Source organism: Poecilia mexicana, unplaced genomic scaffold (genome assembly GCF_051168715.1).
Source record: "Poecilia mexicana isolate PSO_F unplaced genomic scaffold, ASM5116871v1 scaffold_13, whole genome shotgun sequence".
Classification (NCBI taxonomy): Eukaryota; Metazoa; Chordata; class Actinopteri; order Cyprinodontiformes; family Poeciliidae; genus Poecilia; species Poecilia mexicana.
Window position 1 is genome coordinate 33,206,659 of NW_028263382.1, and position 20,361 is coordinate 33,227,019.

General features: G+C 39.9%; 1 protein-coding gene across 1 annotated transcript in view; it reads right to left on the reverse strand.

Annotated features, from left to right (window-relative positions):
* Positions 1–363: 363 nt before the first annotated feature.
* Positions 364–20,361, reverse strand: part of robo2 (roundabout, axon guidance receptor, homolog 2 (Drosophila)) — a 278,307-nt gene continuing 258,309 nt past the window's right edge. The window contains exons 26-30 of the mRNA XM_088012090.1: positions 11,735–11,917; positions 11,102–11,260; positions 9,375–9,641; positions 6,421–6,603; positions 364–5,293 (exon numbers count right to left, since the gene is read on the reverse strand). Of these exons, the coding sequence (XP_087868216.1) occupies positions 5,292–5,293; positions 6,421–6,603; positions 9,375–9,641; positions 11,102–11,260; positions 11,735–11,917 (794 nt within the window). The 3' untranslated portion in view covers positions 364–5,291. The remainder of the gene's footprint in view (positions 5,294–6,420; positions 6,604–9,374; positions 9,642–11,101; positions 11,261–11,734; positions 11,918–20,361) is intronic.

Sequence of the window (20,361 nt, forward strand, 5' to 3'; positions counted from 1 at the left end):
TTGCACTACATATTACAACTATAATTTTAAGCTTTACATTAATCAACATAACTTTTAATTTGTTCAGTTTATAGTTGCAAGCACTACATGTAACATTGATTTTAGGCGCACTCTGTGTCTTGTAAAAATCAATGTTTCCCCGACAGTTTTCTACTAATGTTGCGATGAGTGGCCATTTTGAAATGCAGTTTCAACTACAACTGGAAGGCAGCATTACCATAGTAATTGCGGTTTACTATGCTAATGCAAACCATTAGCACGAGTTAGCATTAGTTAGTTAGCATGCTAATGATGTCATGCCAACTAATTAGTGGATATTTTAAATTTCTCTCCTTCAAGGACAAAGGATTTAAGTCATTTAAATTCATTTTTCAAAAATATTTTTATTTGATATTGATCCAGGTACAAGGAAATAAAAGATGGACTTATTTTACAGGTCATGAGAACTAAACTGTAGGAGTTTATTTTCTTGACTGACTCTCTTTTTCGGAGAAGAACATGCAAGTGAATACAGGAGGAGGTGTACAGAGAGGTGGGAAAAAAAAGAAAGGAGAACCGTACTGTAGAAATGGCATAGGATTTGGAGTGTTACCTCACCCCATGCTGTACAGGAAAGACTTCACCCAACAACTTTCACTTTTTGTCATTTTTAATCCGCTTTTATAGCAAAAAGGAAAGACACAGATAGGCTACAAAGAACCAACAATATTGAGAAAATGAATGGAAAGAGATAAAGCACTTTGAAAAAGACATTTTCTCTTTTGTCTTGACGAGCAAATTGTGTTTTTACTCCCCGTGTCGAAAAGTTACGACTCGAGAAGAGCAGTGCAGTGAACATGCAAGACGAAGAGCGACTTGGATGACAACTGACCGGCGTGTCACCGTGCTGAGAGCACAGTCTCCACATCACCTCTTAACGGCCTCGCTGCTCAGCTCCGACACGAAGGTTCACAAGGAACAAAGATAACAGTTAAAAAGAAAAAAAGAAAACACATTTTATATCTTACAAATCTTTATGCATATTTCACAATATACCTTTATTAGCATTTTAATAAATACAAAACGACACTGTGATTTAAAAGAAAATTGAGTATTAAAGACACGAAAATGCATTTAGACGTTTTTAGACGTTAGAAATATCAATTTCAAATTTGGTATGTTCTTTTACTGACATCTTGTCTTTAAGTTGGATGAACCAGCACATCGGGATCAAAGTCCACAGCAGAAAATTAAAAAGTAATGAAAATAACAAAAAAGAAAAAAACAAAACAGCTTTCAACATGGGATGGAAAGTGTTTATTAATAAAAAAGGAATGGAATAATCAAGTGGAGATGTGTATGGATATATACACATATATACACATACATAAACACCACCAGAATGCAAAATAACCTGAGATACTCTCTGCACCTCATTTCCAGAACACTGGCCACTGGGTGTATCCTTAAAAAAATAAAATAAAATACGACAATGGTGTTACAACAACAGTACAACAGCATTTTGATGGCCTTTAGTGTCCCCTATTCCCCCACCCCCATTTTTTTTTTATCAACATTAGCAGTACAAAAAAAGACAAAAACAAACAGTCATTGAACCACAAAAATCCTGAACATTACAATTGAAAAACATTGTTGTAAGCAGCGTCTTGGGAGTCCATAAAAGGCATACAAAGAAACAAGCTTAGCTTCCAAAAAGGACATTTGTTGGAAAAGATTTATATCTAAAAAAATCTGATGTTGTGAAGTCGAAAGCGGTAAATAATACGAGCGTGTTTTTGTGGCAGTCAGGTGGATAAGAAAGGGTTTTTGCTTCCCACTGTGGCTGTAGATATGAAGGCAGTGGAGCCACTGTCTAACATACAAGGCCTTTGCTTCGTCAACTCTAACCTAAAAATGTGCAGTGTGTAGTAATCACCATTAAAAAAAACAAAAAATAAAAGTTTCTGACAAGACTATGCTGATTGTACTTGTTTGGATGCTGGCCACTTTGCCCTTTTGTCATTTCTGACTTTAATAGGGGACTTTAAAGACAAATCAATTTTATCTAATCCATTTACAGTTCACTGAGTTTCCCCCCTGCATTATAAGCCTGGGGAGCCACCAGGCTTTACTTGCCTCCCCACCAGGTTAAGCGTAATTTATTTTAAATATTGTTTTTAAACACCAGTGACAGTGAAGACAGATTAATCTAGGTTTATAGTTGACACATTGAACTAGATGCGTCCCTGCACTTCCATTGGTGCATTGACCTCACTCTCAGTTTTAATATGTGTTGCCAGCATGGGCCAATGTATTAGGGTATACCAAGGTCTCAAAAAAAATTATTTCAAAAAATGAAAAGCTTCTGTGATTTAAAGTAGGTTTGGCAAAGTTTCCAGAGTAATCTAAGTTTTCTCCAGTTTTCTCTATTTTTTTCCCTACACACTGCCTGTAAAGAGATCTGCAACATTTTCCACAAGCTTAAATTGTGTTTTTTTTTCTCCCCATTGGCAACCATCCTAAGTGAGTGCCTCTTATCTTAATAAGGTAACATTGTTGTAAAACAACTGTTCGTAAGTTAGGAGTAGGATTTAAGCAGGTGAATGGAGGGTAGCTAGCCAAACTGATAACTTGTTGATTTTAGAGCAAAAATGTGATGAAATCTGTACTATAACATTCACCTTTAAACCCTGAACCTTATTTAACAAAATGCTAAATAATAAGAAGCTAAATATAACACCTTTGTCACCGATTCTGTTCATTACTTTCATGGACAGAATTTCTAGGCGCAGCCGAGGTGTTGAGGGGATCCGTTTTGGTGGCCTTAGGATCGCATCTCTGCTTTTTGCGGATGATGTGGTCCTGTTGGCTTCATCGGGTCATGATCTGCAGCTCTCGCTGGAGCGGTTCACAGCCGAGTGTGAGGCGGCCGGGATGAGGATCAATGCCTCCAAATCTGAGGCCATGGTCTTGAGCTGGAAAAGGGTAGAGTGCCTTCTCCGGGTCAGGGGGGTCGTCCTGCCTCAAGTGAAGGAGTTTAAGTATCTGGGGATCTTGTTCACAAATGAGGGCAGATGGGAACTGGAGATCGACAGGCGGATTGGGGCAGGGTCTGCTGTCAAGCGGGCGCTGTACCGGTCCGTTGTGGTGAAGAGAGAGCTGAGTCAAAAAGCGAAGCTCTCGATTTACCAGTCGATTTACGTTCCCACCCTCATCTATGGTCATGAGCTTTGGGTCATGACCGAAAGAACGAGATCACGGATACAAGCGGCCAAAATGGGTTTCCTCTGCAGGGTGGCTGGGCTCTCCCTTAGAGATAGGGTGAGAAGCTCGGTCATCCGGGAGGGACTCAGAGTAGAGCCGCTGCTCCTCCACGTCAAGAGGAGCCAGTTGAGGTGGCTCGGGCATCTGGTAAGGATGCCTCCTGGACGCCTCCCTGGTGAGATGTTCCAGGCACGTCCCACCGGGAGGAGGCCTCAGGGAAGACCCAGGCCATGCTGGAGGGACTATGTCTCTTGGCTGGCCTGGGAACGCCTTGGGGTTCCCCCGGAGGAGCTGGAATAAGTGGCTGGGGAGAGGGAAGTCTGGACCTCCCTTCTGAAGCTGCTGCCCCTGCGACCCGACCCCGGATAAGCGGAAGAAAATGGGTGGATGGATGGATATAACATTAAGCTGTAATAATCAGCAGAATGTACTATTTTAGCAGCAGTAGGAAGACTTGTTGCTTTTAGCACATGATGTAGCTCTGTACATGATGTTATAGAGATTTTATTCTGATATAAATACCATAACACTGTGCTGTTTTCACTTCAGGTTATCGTAAAATGACTCTGGCCCATGTCTAAAATGAACTGGTTTTAACCTGGAATTAAGAACTAAGCTAGTTGGAAATTTTAATTCTCAAATAAATCAAACATGGAAATTGAGATTGTATTTTTATTTTTTTTTCTGCTCTTAATTTCTCAAAATTGTTAAGTAACAGGAGAATTAATTGACATGTTACAGGTACGTAGGGTTAAACTGTGTAGAAATTGACAAAGAGGCAAACTGCCCATTTGTTTTCACATCTGAGCCAACTTTCCCACATTAGCCACATTAATAACTCAGCTGTTCCCAGTAAACTAAATGCTTTCTTCATTGATACGATTGGTGATAACAGATTAAACGATTAAAATAAGTGCTAAAACAGCAAATGTAAAACAAAATCAGCTCGAATAAAATGTAAACAACATAATTTAGTTGTTGTTGAAGGAGGTTTAGATGGGTTTGTAACTTAATATGATAAAAAATAAAACCCTATTTGTGCTATGATGTGATATCAGCATCCAGACAAAGTTCACCGCTTGGTTTTTTTTTTTTTTGTAAGTTTGAGGCTGTACTATGTAGGAGCATGAGATCCGCTTTGTAAAATGATTTAGGCACTAAATCATAAATTTAAAAGAAGAAGAACAATAAATTAATACCTAACCGAATCCATGAGTTGCCTACGTTTCAGATCCGTTCCTAGGCCTTGTAGCTCTGCCTCGCGCCTTCAGGACTAGCGTCTGCCACTCAGTTCGTCTCTACTGTAGAAATGGATGCTGTCTGTGAGAAAAGCATGACTCTTTAATATCTCTCTGTACACTAGAATATAATCTTCTTCTCTTTACTTTACAGTACAGAAACTCCTCTTCACATATTCTTCCGGTTCTTCATGTCAGCAGGAGCTATGTTTTTGTGCTTATCACCAAAAATTGCAGTGCAAAAAAAAACAATAATTAATAATATTAATAATAATGATAATATTAATAATAATTAATGGTAGCTATTAACAAACAATGGATTAAAAAAACAATTATTTTATGGCACAAAAGCCACTTAATTCACATATAGTACAAATAACCAGGTAACCCCCCTACTGTTATTTTATATGGAAAAAAAAAATTAAACTCTATTGGGTTTGCATAGCAATGCAACAACATGGCAAAGAAAATATTTACAGGAAACAAAATTCCCTTTTCCCGAAGGGTAGATACAACAAAAATCTTTCCCCCCCACCACATAGATGTTTCCTTTTTTTTTTTCTTCCTTTTTTTAAACTTGCCTTTTTCTAACAAAAAGAAAATTACAGTAAGGTAGGTGGTGGAAAATATTTTCTTGAGGACAAAACCATTGTGAGATGTACAGTATGTTTGTGACTTTACATCACATGTACAGTTCTGTGAAACTGCTTCGTCACTGTGGCGCCCTTCGCTGCCGCGCACCTCCCCTTCTGAGAACGCACAGGTAAGAGGAGAACGTTTATTGGCCCGGACAGGAGCCTAGGAGGGTCACTCTGTGGAGGAGATGAGCATGGAGGGAAACATGAAGACGGGTCAGAAAAACATCCAAGAAAATGTGGAAACAAATGTCTCAAAAGGCTTGTTACACATATTTGCAGAGCAAACACATTCATATTTGTTGAATGTTTCCATATTTTGGCAAGTTAAGACACAATCTACAAAGTTTAATAGATTTCACTTGTGTGTTATAAAGACGTGGTCAAATACATAGGTTGAACTACTTTTAAATAGCATACTAGAATATAAAGTTGTTAAATACAGAAGACGATGTCGATTGGGAATTGTGTCAAAGCAAGTTTGTGGATAAATTAATGCTGTAATTTGTTGCAGACTGCAATGCACGGGACTCTAAATCTCAGTTTTCCCATGTTCACACGCAAACATAAATACAGAGTTTTCTCAAATAACAGTTATTTACATAAAAAATAACTGTTTGTAGTTATATTAAACTCAATTTTTATGTGGATGAAAGGTTAAAACACATAAAAATGGATCCGTCTTCCCAGACACGACTAAGTGTTGACTAGGCCTTAATCTCTGAAGGCAGCTGTTCAGCAAAAGTCAAAAAAAGTTTTTAAACAAATAGAGAACAGAGAACACATCTGGTAGCGGCATCAGCATGCTGTGGGGTTAATTTTGTTCAGCAGCAAAAAGGGAAGCAAGTGGATCAATGTGAAGTTTCATGAAACTATGCAGGCCAAACACTTTTGTTCCACTGTAATATTAACATTTTGTACATTTTTAAATTAACCAAATCTTTTTTATACATTTAACTTACACATATAACTACTATTTATGTTGAAATGTTGTCCTTACTGTACAGAATTTTATTTTTAACTCTGTTTTTGTGAGTCTACTTCCCTGTTGCCATGGAAATTTCCCTTTTGTGGGACAATAAAAGATATTTCTATTATATTCCAAAAATGAGTGGCTGTACAGGAGTTTTAGAACTATTGCCATATACATTTAACACGTAGTGTCCAAGCCAGTAAAAAGGAAATGCATGGCAGTAAACACTGACTTTATGGTCATAACAAAGCATTTAGATTTTTGTTTGTTTTGTTTTCATTTTTGTGTAAAGTCATAAAAGAATGGTGCTAACATGGAAACAAGCCCTTACATAACTCTCCATGCCCATTGGCCCCCAGAAATTCGGCATGCTCCGTGGCGGTCCACTGTTGTGGCTGCCGCGGCCCGTCGGTCTTGCGTGGCCCTGTTGACCCCTTGGAGGACGCCGTCCCCGAGGAACTGTGGCCCCCGGGGGAGGGGAAGGATGGCTTGCTATACGGGACACACCCATCCTCTGGAAAACAAAATGCAGACATTTCAGGTGGACAGTTTTACAGAAAAATTACAGAAAAAAAAGTATTGAATGTCTCAATATTTTGTTCTCTGTAAATATATTTCTAATAAAACTAATGACAGAAAGGATGACTGTAACAACCCCCAGCAATCCACATATTTAAATATAATGAAAAGAAATGTGTCCATGGCTTGTTTTATATGTAATGAAGGGGAGTGAAAACATGAACATGAAGTCAGAAGTTCAGGATCCAGTTGGCTGACAGGAGACATTTTGAAGTTTTCTAATGCTTTTTCACTTCACATTAAACTAGTCAGTAATTAATTCCTTGTATGGTTTTACTTTATCACAGACACATTACAGTGGTCTAGAATGCATCTAGAATTGAACTGAATTGTGTTGCTCATGGTAAAGTTAGTCAGTTCTGACTTGTTCTTATTTTACACTTTAGTTCATCGTTTTTTAGTCTAGGTGTTGCATGTTTGAGCAATTGTTCCCTCTGGCTTTGGATGCTGGTCTTACTTTTTTCTTTATATATATATATATACATATTTGCACATAACAGGAGTTATGTGTAACAATGGCAGCACATTATTTCTTTTACAACTGGGAGCAGATGATTAGCATGTAGAAAGCTCAAATAAAACCTGACTCTAAATCCCAGAGGAGATTTGTGGGAGAAGGAGGAAGTTCAAACAATCTTCCATCCATCTTGATCTTAAGATTTAAATTTAAAATGGAGCAAATGAAGTGGATTAGCAGAGCTTGGTATCCTGGTAATGCTACTGTGAAATATCTCTGTCTGGAAATTCAGATGTTGGTCTGTCATGACTGTCAACAGTCTTCAGTCAGAGGCCTTAATAGATTTGTTGCAAAACTGACTGCTACAGTAGATATCTTCCTGCCCAGAGCATCACCATCCACAACAATCACCTTAAGATATTTAGATGATATGAGTTAAAAGATTTAATGTCCCTTTGGGATAAATGAAGCATTTTTTAAACTGAACTGAATTAATTTATAGACAAATGTAACATTTTTGTAAGTGTGGACAAATGAATTAGCAAAATATCAACACAGGAAAACACTGATGTGGTCGATACTTTCCCTCAAACTGGAAATGTTTGACAGCTACATGACGTAGGGCAAAAGAAAAAAAAAGCCCTCCATCGGAACGTGACATCTGCAGAGCGGCAGTGCCAGCAAGCAATGCCTGGCCGTGCTACAGGGATGACCCTCGACCTCTCCTTCCAGTCACCAGATTTATCATGGGGAACAACAATAGAGGGTCCACTGGTTGGAACTCCCACCCTCAGCAGTCTCTGTCATCACGTGAAATCTCATCAAACTGCTTCCCACTGTTCTGCTAATGACTGTAATCGAGCCCGCCCTGACCTCCAAGGATTCTCCTGAACATCAGTCAGGACCCTTGCTGACTGTGGCCCCTGTTGTTGTCTTACACCTATCAGTTAAAAAAAAAATCCCTGGCACCAGCAGGACCGGGCAGCGCAGCACGTACAGACAGCGCTAACGATCACACACACACACACACACACACACACACACACACACACACACATACACAAATGCACAGATGGGGCGCAGAGCGGCGGCCATTACGGTTCATCTATCGGCTGCTACGCCCTGCTACGTCACTTGGAGCGGAGCGGGCCGTCACTGGCAACAGTTTCAGGGGCAACGGGGGGGAGGGGTAAAGAGAGGGGAGACGGGAGAGAATCCTGGAAAATCCTGGAAAGCAGATAAAGTGGCAGACGGCGCAATCTGCTCGCTCAGTCTCGAAGCGGCGTGGAAGCTCGATTTAACACAGGAACTACGAGAACAAACACCCTGTAATTGACGCACAGCTGCGCCCACTGTCTTTGTTCTTTTGTTGATTTCACTGGAACATACCCTTGGTACTCTTTCTAAATTCCAGAATCATATGAGGTAAATAAAATTTTTATCTTTTCTAATATGTGGATATCCAATTGTTAAAATTTCAGTCCACGATAGGGAACTACTTTAGCTCTTAAAACTCAAATTGTTAATTTTATCTTCAGCTAGCAATATTGCTGACCGATGTGGCTTAAAAAGAAAATTTCGTACTTTTTCCTACCAGATCCGATTTACATTTTATTCTGCTCTCTTCCTTTTTTGTAAAAAGAAATGACAGAAAACATTTTCAAAAGGTATTATTTCAATCATCCCTATCCTGGGCTGTAAGAAGGAGAATAAGGGTGAGGCATAGAGAATTTTTGTCTAATTACGAAACCTGGTCATAATATCAATAAAAAAAAGGCACAATGTTAGCAGAAATTGCAAGAAAACAAGTGTATTATTATTATTATTATTATTTTTTTTTTTAAAAAAAAAGCTTGGCTATTAGTACATTAGCAGTTGTACGTGTGTATTCTTGTAATAATATGATTTTATTTTCATATTTAAGAAAAAAAAAACATATCCAAGCCTGGCCCTAGTATTCTATTAAAGAGTTTACTCAAATTCAATGTCCAGTTAAAAAGAAGCTGTAAAACAAGATGGCGGCCATGGACGTGGGCGTAAAAAATGAAATATTCAAAACCAAAAATTTGATTGATAAAATCAGTTTATAGGCCAGCCTTATCTAACAAGATAATACCTGAACTTGCTTACAGGTATTCTGTTTGACACTGAAGCGCTGCACCTTTAAACATCATAACTTCACAAGTTCACTTTATGTTACTGTTAAAAGTTGCCGTTGAGTTTGGAGATGGTCTTGGTTTCCTCTGTACCTGATTTGTGGCACCTGCGGGCATCGTCAGTCCGGTCCATGGAGCCCAGTCGGTCCTGGGCCTGGCGGTGATGTTCCAGAGAGGTTCGCATCTGTCTGTCAATTGAGCTCTTCGTGTCGTCTGGCCCACAGAGTGGCCCTGACATGGGCGTGCGCTCCAGAGACGAAGCCTTCCTGTCCGTGGGTGGTGCCATGCTGTTTACACTGCGGGTCCCCTGAATGCGACCCTGGATCTGACAGGGAGGAGGTTCAGGGGGGGGAGGTAGGTCTTTGCAAAGAAAAACCACATGGTGAATCAGATTAACTAAGACGTGTATCAAATTGGGATTTTATGAGACAAACCAAGACAAGCAGTTCATAATTTTTATTTGAAAGAAGGATGTACAAATGCAAAACTCTATAAGTGACAGAAAACTAAGATTGGACATCATCCTGTCAGCGTTATACTGTGGAGAATATTTTCAGAGTTGATTGAAAGATGTATGGAGCTAAACACTTAAGTAAAATCATGAAAGTACAGATGTAGATACTGTTGGGAATCTGTGAAAAGACTAAAAGACTGGCATTAATGCTCTCTGTCCAAAATAACTGAAAGTGAATAATGAATAACTTCACTCAGAAAAATTAGCAAATACTTCAGCATTTAGATGAGAATAGCTGGTGTAGACATACGCCAAAAGAATTGGAGCTGTAACGGAAGTGAAAAATGGTTTTAAAATTGTTAATCCGGGGGGAGGGGGGGGGAACCATTTGTAGTCACCCCCGGGGGGCGGGGGGTGACTACAAATGGATGCTATACTTTTCAGATTTTTTTTTCTATAAAATATAAAAATTGCTGCTACTCTGTATTCACTTATGAATAAAATTCTAATATAACCAATAGTGGGCACAGTTCTACTAATGTGCTGATAGCTAAAAGTGCATTAGCATTAGTGAATGTAAAAATTCACAAATACAAATTTTTTGAGTGTCTTCAGGTTCTCCTTGTGATACATGGTGAGTATCGACATGGCTGAATTTAGCGATTTAGCGTTGGCTAAGTAACATGTTAGTATAGCGCTTTAGGATTAGCTTCTGCTACGTAATGTGTTGCTATTGAACTTTAGCATTAGCAAAACTAATGTTTATTGTTAGTGGTGCAGGCAGGGGCGCAACTACATATTATTCAGGTGGATGCGAAAACATAAATCGGCGCGCCCCTCCCTCCCCCCAAAGGAAGGTACATAAGGGTGAAGGAGCGTAGAAAACATACGGTCGCTCTATCCATATGAGCGACCGTATGTTTACCCCCCCCCCCGAGACGAAGACACGTGGAAGGTAAAACTCGCTACATTTACATTTACATGTGCGCGAGGTGAAGGAGCGTAAGGGCGCGGTGAAGTATATGCGAAGGCATCATCGGGGCGCTGCCCCCTCCAGACGGGGTTTTGACGCCCCCTCTGGTGCAGCGCCCCTATGCGTTGCATGCGCTGCATACCCACTTTTTGCGCCACTGGGTGCAGGGCAGCAAAGCTAAATTTTTAGCTAGCAGTGCCTGCTACTGAATATAAAATATTGATGTTATTCAAGGGATATGAATATCTTTGTATGGAATATTGTGAACAATGCAAGAGCTGAACAGTAATTTATATGACGAGTAGGATCTTAAATGTTTTAAAATGTTATAAATGTTTTTAGAAAACATTTTACTGAACCAACTGGATTATATTTGCACTGTGTTGGCCTCACCGTCTGCACCAGCGTCTCTCCGGTGAGGTGTTGTGCCTTGACTTCGTGGTTTGCGGGTGGGCCTGGTGGCCCTCTGGTGGCCCAAGCTGTGTGTGCCGACTGTGCTGCCATCTGTTGAAAATGGACTGCTGGGACGGGGCCTGTGGGACAAGCCTTTACCTGCAAACCAAGAAATCAGTCAATCCAAATTTATATTCATAGTGCATTAAAAAAAACAAAACAGATTCCATTAACCAAAAGGCCGCCTGGTTAATAAAGCCCTGAGGAGTTGCCACCCAGAGAGCAGAGATAGAAGTGATACCATTAAAGACACATGACATCAACTCAGTTTGGGAAAACTGTTTGAAGAAAACGGCTTTCATTCATTCACAAGTGAAGGATTTAGAGCGAGAGAACAAAAAGTGTAAAAGCTTGCATATTTAACTGGTCTCCCGTGTTTTACTTATACAACCCATGGAAGAAAAAAGGAGAATCAAGAAGAGGGCCATGCACAGTCTTTGTGCAGATTCCAAAAAAAGCAGAAAGGCCAAGAAAACATGAAGGCAGAAACCATCAGCCAGCTGATGACAGAGGGAATTATTAGAGGAGAGCGACTCCACTGCAGCAGTGGGTATCCAGTTTCCACAAACCAACCTCTCTTGCTGAGGCTGGTTCCCTCAAGGCGGTAGCCTGCCTTGTCTGCAGCAGCCACAAGGGCCTGGGCAAAGCTGCAGTGGGTAAAGATGGAGCCATCGGAAGAACTGCCCAGACTGGATCTATGGCTGGAAAAATTACGCTCATCCTCCGAGGCCGAGCCCCACCCATTCACCATGGACCCTGTGGAACACCACAGCTTTCAGTGAGAGTGTTCTGGGAGTTCATCATACAATAAGGCAGTCTTGTCCTGGATCTTAAGACTGTTTGAATTCTTGGTTCTTGTGGATCATAGTTTTGGTATTCTGGTTCCTGTCTCTTTTTTATCTTGAGATTTTCTGATTTCTTCAATTATGCTCCAATTAGTAATTGTGGTTTTTTTATTCCCTCTCCATATAAATCAATCAACCTGATACTTGTTCCATTAAGCACCCCTGCTCAATATTTATATTACCCAGCTTCATTCATTCTTTGTCAGTTCCTTCTGTTCTAATTTCTAGATTTAGGACATTGCTAAGTGAATTTCATTTTTTGTCATTTAAGCCTTTCATTGTACATAAAGTCTGTCTTCTGCTCTTCTTCATTTGGTTCACTGTTCCAGATACCGACAGGAAAAAGTGAGCAGACATTAATAATATCAATATCATGTCGGTATCAGTATCAGAACAAGACTAAGATAAGATCATAAGATCGATTCTTTAGTTTCAGATTCCCTCTTGAAATTTTAGCTTATTTTTGTATCTTAGTGTCTCAACTGTACCTTAAACAAGATTTTATTACAATTTGCTCTCAAATGGAAATTATTTATGATTTGTTTATTTCAGAAAATTGAACTCAAATAATGTTAATATGCTATAAAAGTATTTTGTAAATATCTATAAACTTTGTCCAAATTCTGTCCCTCTGTTCGAACAATATGTTTAAAAGAAAGAAAACAAGAAAACATGTAAACAATAACAAGTTTGATGACACATTAAACTTAAATAAAAAGTATCTCTATCAGTATCGATATGGGCGATACGGTCTCTGTATTTAATTGTTACTGAATCAATACCAAAATATGCAGTATCACATATTTTGGTGATACTAACAGTAAAGGTGTCAGTATCACACCTCTACCGACAGGCACTGGGCGGTTTTTGGTTTCACAATATTCCAATATTTTAAAAAGTTAAATTAAAAAAACATCATACAATTTCAGAAAGGCAATATTTTAGATTAAAAATATTAAAGGACAATATAAATGTTATTCCCAATAGGTTATGGAGTCAGTTTTGCATACAATTTGGCACCTGTCATCATTTTATAAAGTATTTTTAAATGTTTCTGTGAAAACTGTGGATGTTATGTTCTGTGTTTTCTGTGTAGTTATTTTTGAGGTTTTCTGTGTTTAGTCCTGTTCCTGTCCGGTCTTCCCTATTGATTGCTTCCCAGGTGTGTCTCATTCCCTGATTACCCTCCCTGCATATTTAAGTCCACCTGTTGTCTTTGTCTCTTGTTGAGTCCTTGTCTAATGTTGTACAGGGTGTTGTATGTCGTTTGTCAGTAAGCCGTCACAGTTGAACTGGGAAGTTCTGTGTCAGCATTAGCTCGTCGTGTCAGTCTTTGTTGTATTCAGTTGCTACTGGTGCTGAGCCTCTGTGTTTCCGCTCTGCCGTGCTGCCTGAGACCTGGAGCTATTCTCTTCATTAAATTAATCATCTTCATCTCAAGCTGGGTCCCTGCGTTCATTCTCACCACCACCAACCACACCCCATGACAGTGGAACCTTTATTTTTTACTGTAGATTCCCATTCTGTCACATTCATATGTCTGGTGTGTGCTCAGCTGCTATAACTTTTACAGATATAACATCTGACAGGCTGAACACCTGTGGTGTAATTCTATGTACATAGAGACACATAATGCTACTGAGTGATCTTAGAAAAATAATATTTAAATCACTACACTTAAATCACTTTGTTTCTGCCGCAGGCCATTTCTGTTCTTGTAAGAGAAAAAATGTTGTGAAGTCATTTTGTTCTGGCCTGCCCTCTTTCAACTATTACAAACACATACCTACAAAACACACACAACCACACGCACACGTGCACACACAAAGGAATGCACACAGTGAAGCAGCAGGACTGTCATCAACTGATTGTGAACTTCTTTTGATAAAGAACAATACGAGCACCTGTGTGGAGCTTCACAAGCACCCCAGGTGATGTCTCACTGAACGCTGTATTGAAAGAAACACCTGGTGGTAAGAGCAGAGTTTCATCCTGCTGCTTAAAAATGCAGAGCCACCCATGGTTAAGCAGCGGGAATATTTTAAGAATCAGCATATAAAAATTCATTTTTTAATTCCTGAATGTACTTTAAAGGGTAAATATATTTTGCAGCTACAAAAACTAAAAATATTAAAACTATGAAATTTTGTTTTGCATCAATTCAGTTTTCAGATAAGACAATGAATTTTAAAAGGCACTTTTTAAAAAAAAAATAAAATGAGTATTTGGAGTTAGACACTTTAAAATAGGAAGCATTTTCATGTATAGATACTGACATGAAGTTTGTAGCTTCATGTCTTTATCGCTAGCGCTGCTTTTGTTTTGCTGACAAAACACCTTTTGTAAAGGGAATGTGTCAAATGGATAAACAGAGAACATAAACACTTTTACTACAAAAATTGTCTGAACAGAAAATGTTGGTGAGCTCTAGTGTGATGCAAGATGCATCACACTAGAGTATCACACTATTATTGTCTTTATTGTCTTTGTCTTCATAAACAAGCCTCTGGTCACTAGGTGGCAGCAGTGTTCAAATGAATCAACAGGCTGCCTGTTCAAACCAGTAGAAGAAGTAGCTTGTTCAGGCACACTGGTGTACAGAGCTAATGGTGGAGGATACAAGTGTGGGAAAAAATGGAAGCATAGGCTTAGTAACACAAGTATGACGGAGTATTAGAGCCAGACCAAGAGAAATTTTAACTGTGAAACTTTTTGTGTTGTATTTGTTGCTTCTTGGCCAGGAATCCCTTGAAGAAGAGGTTTTTAATTTCAATTGGCTTTCATCCTGGTAAAATGAAGGTTAAATAAAACAAAACCAACCCAAAGCTAAGGGATGAAGATACACCACAGCTACAGTCAACAGTTGAAGCAGGGAGTCTGTAGCCTGACCATTAAGGCGTCTATGGAGGCTGTGGGCAACACAACCTGATTAGCATTAATCCAGTACAAAACTTTTGATGGTTTAAAGCAGATCCCATGATATCAATAACCGCTCGGTTCAAATAATTCCCTTGTGTGTTCAGGCATCATAATTAACCCCACAAAAACTAAACAAACATGGATTTAATCAGTACTTGGCAAAAAGTTTTACATCTAGTCAAACCGGGTCAAAAAGAAACACAGGGAAGATGCATATACACTGTCCAACTCATGACCGCTGGATTATACGCACCCTACTGTATTTCTTTATGCCTTGATTTCCCCCCCCCCCCATACATATAAAAAGCTGGGCCAGCAACTTTAAATATAAAAGTATCTGTCTGCCAATAAAAATATGGCACTTTGGCGAGCAGAAACATGGAGAACAGTCGGCTAATGTGACAGCTTTCAGTGGAAATGGTTTGGCAGACTTTGCCTGAGTGGCACGAACCCAAAGAGCTCAGCTCACACACTCCCATCTCTTTCCTCACACACCGCAACGCCACGGAACAGGCTGGTTTAACAGAGAACCGGGATGGTTCGAGGGTAAAGGCGGCCGAGGCAGCAAATGGGACGATTGTTGGACCAATTAAAAGGTCAGTCTGCTGCCACCTCACAAGAGTGGCAGCAGATGAACGCAGAAGCGAACGCGACTCGCACAACGATCCAATGCCTCTTGCTCCCCTGGATTGTACTACCCTTTGAAATAACATGCAACACTTCTGAAATTGGGCAGAAAATTATGACTGTGGTTTATGGATCCAGACACGCTGGGGAAATCCCCCCTCAAAGTTTTCCAACTTCCCCCTCCGTCTGCAGGCCTCCTTTGTTTAAAAAGAGACGGCTGCTACTTTGCTAAATGTGACTTTGGGGAATTGCACTTTCGGCAGCAAAAGTTGCAACAGCTTTCCACTTTGATTGCAGGAAAATTCACTCAGAATTATTGGAAGACTTCTGCACAGGCTCGCAAAAGGTTGTCCATCTACTAACATGACCCATTTCTCTTTTTTTGTGCAGCCGTGACTGAAATCGGAGGGAGTAACCGCTTCGAGCACTCTGTCTATCCTCTCTCTATTTTCTTTGAATTTCTTTCTTAAGAGTTTTTTTCTCTAAGAAAGAAAGACAGAAATTCCACTGGGGCCAATCCTCCCACAAAGAATAGAGAGGATAATGAAGTATTGGCAGTGCCAGCCAAAGGACTGAAGCTTCCAAGTCCTCCAGCTCAGCTAAGGGAGCACTGCCTCAGCAAATCACATCACAGAGCAACTTTTGAGCCACACTTACATCCACTCTCTACAGAAGAAAACCTCTTATAGTCTCTGAAACATCAGGCCAATCAAACTGTGATCATTCCAGTTTAATTAGATTGGAGTTCCATTATGCTTACTCTTTACTCTTTGATGTAGGTAATCTACATGGCTCTGTCAAATTGCCACTATGTCGCATGTCGCAATGGAACGAATTGCGACATAAGTAATTTTAGAGGGTTATACCTTGTGATAGTATATATATATATATATATATATATATATATATAATTTTTTTTGCTATATATAGCTAAAATATATATATATATATATATATTTTAGCTCAGCTGTGCTAGTAGGGTTTTCCTGACTTAGCATTCTTTATCTAAAGGAGGCAAATAGTCATTTGAAGAGAGGCAATTTAAAGTATCAAAATCTCCCTTGCCAAATGTATCAGTCAAGAGAAGGGTACCAAAAAAAGCTGAAGGAGGATACAATTTCTCTGCATCTTATTCATGCATACATTAAAGTCAATATAACACTGGTTTCAACTGAAGAAAAGTGAGATTTTGGATCTGCTCAGTTCATAAAGAAACTGACTGTTTGGACATTTATATCATGTTTTATAACATAATGCTATTCCCTCTTCAAACACAAACTGCTCTTACAGTGGTGGTTTGACTCTTTTTATGCACATTTGAGGATGTTTATGCATGTTTCCTTGAATCTCCCACGGCAACCATTCGAGGGTGCCTAAACTACCAGGTTGTTATAGTTTTAAATTCACATATCACATTAGATGGAAAAGGTCACAAGAATTGTAACGGACGTGCATGATATTTTTTCCCCCCGCATTTAGTCACCGTTAATGTTTCAAACCACAACTTTTACTATCTGTCATTTTATCATATCTCAAATGAGAGCAATGGGCCAAAATGTCCTCTCTCTCTCTCCCTAAAAAAAAAAAAAGAAAAAAGTCAGCCGGCTCCTTACACGCTCCATGCACCGACGGAGAAAGGCCAGTAAACACTGGATGGTTTGGAGGCAGTAAAACTCCGGCCGCGTCCCTCCTGCCTCTAAAACTGATTTATGACGACGGAAACCGTAATCTGCATGTCGTTAAGAGGGAAAATGATTCCCTCTGATGAGCAACCGTCTCTACCTGAGGTCTGGTGAAGGGACGCTGCTCCTCGCGGGGCTTTATGGAAGAGTAATCGCCCACAACAGTCTCCCCAGTTTTACAGCTCTTACATTACACGACCTGTACAAAAACCAAGTAATACCTTTTATCTCACTGGCTTAAGAAAGAAATGCTTCTGCAATACCCAAAACAACTTAAGGACTTAAATTGATCAGCTAAAGATAGGCTCTATGAGCTCAGAGCACGGTAAAAACACATCGCCTGAGCAGAAACACTGCTTGAGGAAAAAAGAAAAGAGAAAGAAAGGAAAAAAAACCCTGAGGAGATGGAAGATATTTTCCAAAGCTTCAGTGAGGACACTTGATTTACTAGCCTTTGGTGTAACATTATGAAAACAGAACTATTTCCATATTACTGAAACAATGTCAGCTCTATCAAGCAACACCTGACAGGAGCCTCACTCCTGCCCTCCCTCGCTCGCTGAGCATCAAAACGGCGGCCGCAATAAATCTCGGCGGTGTTCTCCTATCTGTCCTCTCTCCTTTCTGCTCACCCTGGAGCCGGGACCGATGGGCTCAGAAGCACACGAGTGGGGAGATAAGGAGAAATATCGCTGTCTTCATAGCAGTACAGAGGAGAAAAATGCTGCACATTTGAGCACAATCACTGCAGCAGCATATGTCAAAACAAACGCGCTGTTCCATCATCCCTTGGAAAGTCACGTTTTAGCATTTAGGCCCGCTATTTCTGCTATTGCCATTTTAACACATTTAAATTGATCACTGTGGAATCAACTTTGAGTTTATTTATGTGAGAGGGACACACAAGAAAATAAGCTTTAAAGCTGCAGTATGTGACTTTTATTAACAGATTTATTTGTTAAATCTGTTACGGTGTTGTGATCGGAAATCATGAGACAGATATTGTGTGAAAAAATGTAGCCTACTTCCTGTGGTCCTTCTGCTATCTGCAGAAATGCACCCCGCCTGGTCAGAAGCAACCAATCACAGCCAGAAGGAGGGTCTTGTTGTTGTCAGTCATGCTTGTGTACACGCTCTTTACTGTGCTAAAGGTGGAGAAACAACTTAACAATACAGGAAATCTGTTTATCCTCCATCATCCGTGGCCTTAGCATTCACTGCAGACCGCTTAGCTGGAGCAAAGGGGAGGATGTGAACAGTGTGTGCACAAGAGTGGTTAACAGTGCTAATACCCTTCTGTGTGCTGCTCACACCTTCCCCTTTGCTCTTCTATGCTACGGCTGCAGTGAATGCTAAAGGTAGTTAGCATGACCACTGATGACAGCAGATAAACAGTTTTCCTGTAGCATTAATTTGTTTCTCCACCATTTGCACACTGACAGCACTAAGACCCTCCTCCTGGCTCTGATTGGTTAGTTCTGACCAAGTTTTTAACATTTACCATTTCAGCTTTTAATCTCTATCCCATTTAAAAATGCTGGGATATCCATGTATTAGCCTTTGAACATTTCAAAGCTAATATATGGAGGCTGCTGTTTGAGTAATGCTGTTTTAGCCAAAATATAACGCAAGTTCAAGTTATATATATATCTCTATCAGTAATGTGCGGTGAGGTTCACAGCTGGTGAGGAACCGACTTAATTATAATCGGATTTGCAAATCTAGACCCCCTGCATGTTATTGTTTACTTAAGGAAATTTCGAGCATGCCTACAAAGCTGGAGGGCAAAAAGACTATTCTTTAACATGTGTTGCTTAGCCGCGCAGCCGCTGCAGAATAATTCGATTATCTCAATCAAACTTATACATGTAGATATTATTAATTTCGTGCTGTGCTTAACAGCAAAGGGAGAAACCCTTAAAGTACAACTCAAAACCACGTCTTTCTCACTCTCTGTATCAGCGCAGCTACTGTATGGCTAGCTAGCTGTTACTGTCTCTTACTCTGCAGTTGTGGAATCACAATGTCTGGGTTCATGAGCGCCCCCAGCGATGAGGCACGAGAACTGCCTGCCTTACTTCGAATCTGTTCTCTGTCGTTTATGATCGCTCCTCAGCACACAAAACACGTTACACACAGTTGGTGACAAAAAACTCACCAACTGTGTGACATAAGCTAAATTATGGAAAATCAGTTCATACATTAAATGTTTTTAACCATTTTATTGGCGACGTACAGACAGGAGGAGCATGCTCTCATAGAATGGGAACCAGTGCAGTTAACGAGAGGTTGCGCAATCCCAGGTGAGGCTCAGCTCACTGCTGCCTCACCGGCTTGCTTCTGAGCATTTGAATGGGTCAATGCGAAAATTCAGCGATTTTGAAGAAAAGAATAATCAGATTTGGTTAAATGAAATGAAAAATAGGTACTTTATAGTACAAACCACAGGGTGAAAATATCTTTATAAATGATTTAATTATTATATATTATTTTTCCATTCTCCCCTGACCCTGCACATCACTGATATATATATAACATTTATAATGTTTTTATAATGCATTCCCACATGCCCTGCTTCGTAATCCACCATGCTGTTAACCATAACAGCATTTTCCGTCATTTCACCCAATCCATGCATGAAGTTTTACAGCAGATGCTGTATAAGTTGGTCTCAGTGTAAAAATGTAATTTGAATCCAGAAGAATTGCCCTTTTAATAATAAATGTAACTGAAATGGTGCTATTTGTGTCTCATCATTCTAGTTTCATTACAATGAAAGTTGTGCCATATGTGTAAAAGCAGCACATAAAGATGCATATAAACTGATCATTTCATTTTGTTTCCTTCCAGTTTGTTTATTAGCTCCATTGAGCTTTTTAGCGGCCCCTTATAGTGGAACTGTGCTTTCCGTCAGTGGAGGATAGTGACCTTCTGTCTGAACCCAGCCAGCAGACCAGAACCTGGCTCTGCAGTGATGTGTCCTTCATCCACCTCTCCCCCTCAATCCAACCCCGGCAGAGGGCTGTAAAAGTTTTCACTGAATTGTAAAAAATGGTAATGCTGCCACTGGTCTGGAATCAAATATGCTGCACGTGAAATTTATTTGAAATCTCATTGGGAAGATACG